The sequence below is a fragment of the Mobula hypostoma genome, chromosome 8 (assembly GCF_963921235.1).
Source record: "Mobula hypostoma chromosome 8, sMobHyp1.1, whole genome shotgun sequence".
In the NCBI taxonomy this organism is placed as follows: domain Eukaryota; kingdom Metazoa; phylum Chordata; class Chondrichthyes; order Myliobatiformes; family Myliobatidae; genus Mobula; species Mobula hypostoma.
In genome coordinates, this window is record NC_086104.1 from 141,454,145 (window position 1) to 141,460,872 (window position 6,728).

The 6,728-nt window shown below is 41.8% G+C and overlaps 1 protein-coding gene across 1 annotated transcript; it reads right to left on the bottom strand.

Moving 5' to 3' along the window:
- Positions 1–247: 247 nt before the first annotated feature.
- LOC134350279 (pituitary homeobox 3-like) lies at positions 248–5,942 on the bottom strand. The gene is made up of 3 exons (XM_063055314.1): positions 5,586–5,942; positions 3,230–3,438; positions 248–2,414 (listed from the first exon to the last, which is right to left on the bottom strand). The coding sequence occupies exons 1-3, from the start codon at positions 5,683–5,685 to the stop codon at positions 1,878–1,880; spliced, it is 846 nt and encodes a 281-aa protein (XP_062911384.1). The 5' UTR covers positions 5,686–5,942; the 3' UTR covers positions 248–1,877.
- Between the last annotated feature and the right edge of the window lie 786 nt (positions 5,943–6,728).

Genomic DNA, 6,728 nt, shown 5'->3' on the forward strand with positions numbered 1-6,728 from the left:
TACTTTTAAAGTTTCTGGTAGCTGTTTTCTATTTTGTGAAGTGTTTGTCGTTAAATTGAGAAACCAATTATTATTATAATTGATGTGTTCTTTTTAAAAGAAAGTTCAAACTACATAAATATAAAAACAAAGAGTGGGAGATACATTAATGTAAAAGGAATATGAATGGAGCCAAAGAACCAATCATTCAAAAATGTGAGTCAAATACTCGGTTTATTCCAATCTACAATCGAATTTTTGTGAGGTTTCCCCGGCCCCAAACATTCCCTTCTTTGGAAAGCCGCCCCCCCCCCAATCGCACGGATTGGACTCGTTCTCTCACGGCAGAAGTATTTTTAAAACAACTTAGAAAAGGTAGATCTGCGCCATTCCCAAGATAGTGTAGGAATCGCGCCGAGCCCCTCTCCCGGTTCAGACTGTCCCCTTGCTCTGAATCCGATTGTTTTCACCCGTGGAACCTGCAGATATGGAACCCAGAACAAATCGGGGGGAAAAAATAAAAGTAAAACTCAGGCGACTGTATCTTCTAACCCCATTTTTCAAAAAGGCAGAAATAGCCTTTCTAATCTTCAATAACTATATGCTTATCCAAAGGTCCCCGTCACGGTAAATTGTTGCCGTTTGCAAAGCCTAAAACATCCAAGTAAAATTTTAAAGCTACTAATCCGACCACTATTCAACGCCCCATTAGATAACAGCAAAAAAAAAAGAATCTGCATTTGGTTCTATCTATAGCAGCCAACGAACGGCGGTGTTCAACATACCGCTGGCTCCCGCAAGCAACCCTAACATCTCGGCTCTCTTTCGCAGGAAATTCAACCCAATCAGTTTGCATTGACCCACGAGCAGGGGTTTCAGGTCATTACCTCGGCTCGGTCTTAAGCGCACAGTTGGCATTTCCCACTCGCGTCCGTGTCTTATCGATTTATTAAACCAGGAGTTCTCCAACCAACAGGCGGACACGTGCTACAATGCTTAAATTAACTCTAATAAACAACACAACTGCGATGTAACTGTTCAAAAGCAAGTCAAAATAAAATCCTGATAAAATGGTAGTATATAAACATACTAAAAACAGGTTCATTTCATTTTCGAACTGTCCTATTTGTAGGAAAATAATCAAACACTTCAGGGAGTCTAGTAATATTTCAAAATATATCCCAGATTATGAAAAGATTCCTCTTTATACTTGAATTACGATTTTGCAGTAATACGAGATCTTGAGGAAACTTTTCAGCCTATGACTAAATTTTGTATCAAAATCGCCAAGCACTCCATTGTGATATGCCCTGGTCTATTGAAAATGGCGGGGTTTATTTCATTGGTCGTTGTCTATTAGCGACATGACAGGAAATCAATATCCGGATCATTTAGACATTTCCCCTCCCTACCTCGACAGAAGTCCGGGAGAGCGGGGTGAAGGATGGGGGAGGGGTGGTGCGGGTGCGGGGCGGTGGGCAGTGATTGTCTCTGTGAGATGAGAGGAGATTAGAGGAGACATTTTAGGTACCATCCGAGGAATGTCAGTGCGGTCTAATCGGGGATTTGCGTCTTTAGGATTTGGTGAATATTTATGCATTTCCTCGCAATTTATAAAATAACATCTGACTTAGCCAAAATATACAGAGATAGTTTGGAGAACACTGGTTGTGTATGATGGAAACAATTACTGACCATATTTTAGACCAGCTAGAGGAGCATTCTTCAGTCTCTGACCGCGTCTTTTCGCATTATCTGACTAGCTCGGGAAGACAGCATTGATTATTAATTAACTTTGTGGATTAGAGACGAAATAACCCCCCCTCCCCTTCCTCTCACTCAACCCCCACACAAATGCGGTCGCCCTAAAACGCGCCGTTTAAAACACGAAGTTCGTCTTATACAGGTCGATCCACGGCATATTGACAGGGGCTGAGGTTGGGGGCTGGGTTCTGCGCCGGCCCGTAGCTGAAAGTCGACGAGTGATGCTTGGCTCGAAGCCTGAGGCTGGCCAAGCTGGTGTTGCAGTTGTCCCGGTATACGTACGGGCTTGAGCTAGATCCGTAGGGACAGGGAGAAGCAGCAACCGCTGAATTCAACGAAGGGCTGCTGAGGCTGTTCAAATTATTTAAGCCTGAGCCAGGTAAAGCCGAAGGGACCATTGTCATGGAAGGGATCGAGCTGGGGGTGGAAAACATGGCTTGCGATGACAAGGAGTTCACATTCATGGAATTGAAAAAGGAGAAGCTTTTGGCGGAGATGGGATTGGTGCCGAGTCCTTTGGTGGCCCAGTTATTGTACGAGTACCCGGAGTACATGTCCTCGTAGGGTTGAACCAGCCCGTTAAACGGCGCTCCAAACCCGTTCTTGCATAGTTCAGCTTGTTGGTGGCGCTCCCGCTTCCTCCACTTCGCTCTACGATTTTTAAACCACACCTGTGCAGAGCAAAACAAAGGCTTATTTGCAATGTATAAATCCTTAGGGATTAAAATAAAGAACATAAGTAGTAATCAGTGTAACACGCACAAAATGCTGGAGGAACTCATCAGGGCTGGCAGCATCTATGGAGAGGAATAACGAGCCGGCGTTTCGGGCCGAGACCCTTAATCAGGACAGTATATTGCAAACAGTGCATCTTAACAGCCGGTAGTTTTTGTAGCATTGGTTCTCTGGTTCAAGATTTGCAACCGAATTTATGACACAGAAGTGCAAGTGCATTTAACAGAAATATTCATTGTCGATGTAAGTTTGCAAGTTTACATACATTGATAGCGCAATTTTTACTCAAGCACACGCTAACGCTTTACCGGGAAGTAATCTTTATCCAACTGCAATTACATTAAAAAAAACTCGGCAATAAGCTTTGAGGAACAACTATATTCAGACTTGATTTACACCTCCCGTGGCTTTTAGATTAAATGACGCTCCGCGTTGAATATTGTCACCTCGGGAGAACAGAATTTAGACTGCATTTTTTCCTTAAGTAGACTTCTCGGATTTATTTACGTCTGAAAGATGAGTAGTTTAAATCATTCCCTGCGTGCTCACTTGTATAGGAGATCAATACTAATTTTGAATTTAGCTCAACTTGGTTGCGCTCCAAACACCAATACTTTGAAATGTCAGTCGTACAGCTCAAAATCAGTCACAACTAACACAAATTCTTCAACTTAACAGAAATTGCTACAATTTTAAAAAATCCTCAACTCTACATTCGACTCAGCGCAGAATTTTAAGTGCGTCCATTTACCCTGATCCTAGCCTCGGTGAGGTTTGTCCACACCGCTATTTCCTCCCGAGTGGACATGTCTGGGTATCGGTTCCTCTGGAAGGTCGCCTCCAGTTCCTGCAGCTGTTGGCTGGTGAAGTGCGTCCTCTGCCTGCGCTGCTTCTTTTTGGCGGAGTTATCCTCGGAGCCGGAGTCGTCTGACTTACATCGGCGGAGCTGCTCGCTTTCTCCTGCAGGGAGTTAAAAACACCAAGAGACAACTGAGCAAGTGTTAAATCTCCCCCTTTGTTGAAAATAAAGCACCAGTCACAAAACACAGAAACAGCAAAAAACTGTTTCATTTTAAACGTTATATAATTATCTATATTTGGGAAATACCGCTTTACGTTGTTTTTACAGTTACCACAGTCAGATCACTGGTAAACGCTTCAGAGGATGTTATGGCTCAGTTTACCATATTAAATCATTAAGTATATTAAATAATGGGGCCAAATACATTTATATCCAGAGCATCGCTGACTTGTTCAGCTTTTACTACTGTCAGGACATTAAATAGCTAAGACAGCTATTTAGCAATGTATAGAGCTTTGGCGAAGATATTTTCAGGTAAACTCCAGCTACACCGGATTTGTAGCGTTTCAATAGCAGACTCCTGGGCGATTTCGACTTCAAAGTTCAAAGTTCAAAGTAAATTTATTATCAAAGTACATATATATCACCATATACTACCCCGAGATTCATTTTCTTGCGGAAATTCACAGTAACTACAAAGAAACACAACAGAAAGAATGAAATACCGCGCACAACAAAGACGGACAACAATGTGCAAAAGACAAGTAAATACCAAAACAGAGAGAAAACATAATATTAATAATAATAAATAAATAAACAATAAATATGAAGAGCATGAATTGTGGTGTCCTTGAAAGTGTAACCAGTTCAGTGTTGGGATGCGTGAAGTTAAGAAAATATGATGTTTCCTCCAAAAGTTGATAGATTAGAAACACGACGGAATTCCAGATGCAGTCCACCCCTTTACAATATCTCCGATTCTAATAGTCTGAGTCAAGGGAGAGGAGTAAAAGTAAAATTTAAAGTAGATTTAAAGGCGATATTTTATGTTGTTCGAACCAGTTTTTAATTCTAGTTTGAGATAAGCCCTCTTGACATGTTTCATTTAATTTGCAGGCGATTTGAACCATTCAGATGTGGGTGTTTCGGTGAGTACACATATCAATCTAAAAATGATAAACTCCTTGTCTCTGTGTACGGTTAGAGATACGGTTTACCGTTTGCTTATGGTTTGCAAGTAATAAAGTCAGTAGCATTTCTTCTTCGATTGCCCTTCTCGAGTTTACGATATTTGCATTAAATTCTTAAACTTCAAAAAAAAAATTGCATCGGAGATCTGAATATTTTGTTTCCTTGGAAGGCGCGGGGGTCGGATTGTAATTTGGGAGTCAATGGAACCGAATTGTTTGGCTGTTTATTTGAACTGAAATGGTTCACAAATGATCTCATTTACACCTTTGTACATAACTGCAAATTTTCATTAACGTTTTGTAAAATGTTGTTTTGTGAAATGTTTGCTGTTCCTCAAAAATTGTGCAAAACTGTTGTGATCAGTTAGAGTTTTAGCGCCTTGTGTTAATAGCTAAAACTTCTGATCGAGTTTGATATATTATGAGTGGAGTCCGTGTTATATACTATACATAGCGTTTGTGCTTCAGGTTAGTATGTCCCAACTACAGTTAAAACACAGTAACTAGTTTTAATATATGATCATCAAGGATGGTGCTTTACATTTGTGTCTGGTGCATTGTGACCAGGTATAGGATTAGTATTTTATAACCACTACATTCCAACATTCTACTATATATGAACATCTAATGTACCAACGCCGGTCATAATATACAGCTAAGAATTATACTATAGATAATATATTATAGATCAAACGAAGAAATGGTAACAAGAGAAAAAAATGCCAAACTCTTGTGAGACAAAAACTTCCTCGTATTTACTTTGTTTTCCAAACTGTGACGGCCTTATGATTCTTTCTGTCGTATAAAATTCACGAGTTGAGATCGAGGTGTATGAACCGTGTGCTAGTATTTTATATTTTAGTGTTGCTAACTTCATTTAATCAAATGAACAAAATGAGGATAGAACATCCTGGAGCACATTTCTTCTTGACGGCCACATCTTAATTTAAAACGCATACACGCGAAGCAAGCTGCTCGATCAAGTAGCAGTCAGCACAACTTTAATCGCATTAACCTTGTTATTTTTTTAAAAACAAAGAATTACGTACTTAAGATAATTGTATGTAATTCTGCGAAACGTAGCTGTAGTTTTGGCCCCCCTTTGTCCTCCTTACCTCCACTTTCGCTGTTCGGCGTACCAGCTAAATGCCTGATCCCGAAAGAACTATTATTCCCAGTTGAGGTCTGCAGTGACTTGAGGGAAGTTGCTGCCATGCTGTACCTAACACCAGGCTGAACCGGGGCAAGGTCTCCTGATTAAAAATCAGCCTTCAAATGGTCCATGCAGGTTGTTAGAATGAAAGGACCCGTTTTTACCCCTTATCCCTGATTTGGTTTACTTCTCTGGTCCCCTTAATCTCAGCCGCTAATTCCAAAGCACAGCCTTTTCCTGGCCTATTCGATGAGACGGCTGTTCCCCTTTGCTGTCCATTTGGACAGAGAGTAGTGGGGTTGGACGAAAGCGAGTTAGGTTGGCTGTGGGGGTGGGGGTGGTGGTAGGGGTTGCGGGCGAGGAGGAGAGGTGGAGGAGTGGGCGGAGACAAGGAAGCGATTGATGGCAACCGGCAGGAGGAAATACCGGCCATGCGTTCCACCGATTGGTAATTTAGAGCCGGTGGTCGAAACATCGCAAAGCAGTGCCGTCTTCCATTGGCTGGATGATCTGCCAGTAACAGTTGACTCGTGAGGCTTTGGTGCAAATGGGTGTCAATGAATGAGCAGCTGTCGGAGTGAATCCAGACAGGAGAAGTTCTAGCTGCCACAACTCCGTGTCTCACTCGTCAATACCTTAATTCTCCTCAACTCCAGACCTTTCACAATCCAGCCCAATTTGAATTTGTAATGCAGTGCCGCCCTGTATTTTCTCATAGACTTGCACTGCACGTGGATTAAGGCTGCAGCAAGACGTGGGCACATAACCTGTGCTGCTTGTTGCGACCTGCTATGTTGCAAATATTTAAACCGGGCAACATAGCTGGAGTTTTCTGTTCATTGATTCGCAGTCCGGGACTAAGAATGTGACTACACTTCGTATTGAATTATGCCACTATTTCAGTTCATGATTTTGTTAATTCCAGCTATCATGGTTTTAAAATACACGGCTATCGTATTGTACTGAAATTGACCGTGTAAGTGTACAAAGGATGTCCAAAATCACAAAGATAACTGCTCCCGGCTCGGCTGTTGTTCAGACTTCAACAATGTACAGCTGTCGTTAAAAGTTTATTCCTGGGGGGGGGCGGGGAGGGGAGGTGTTG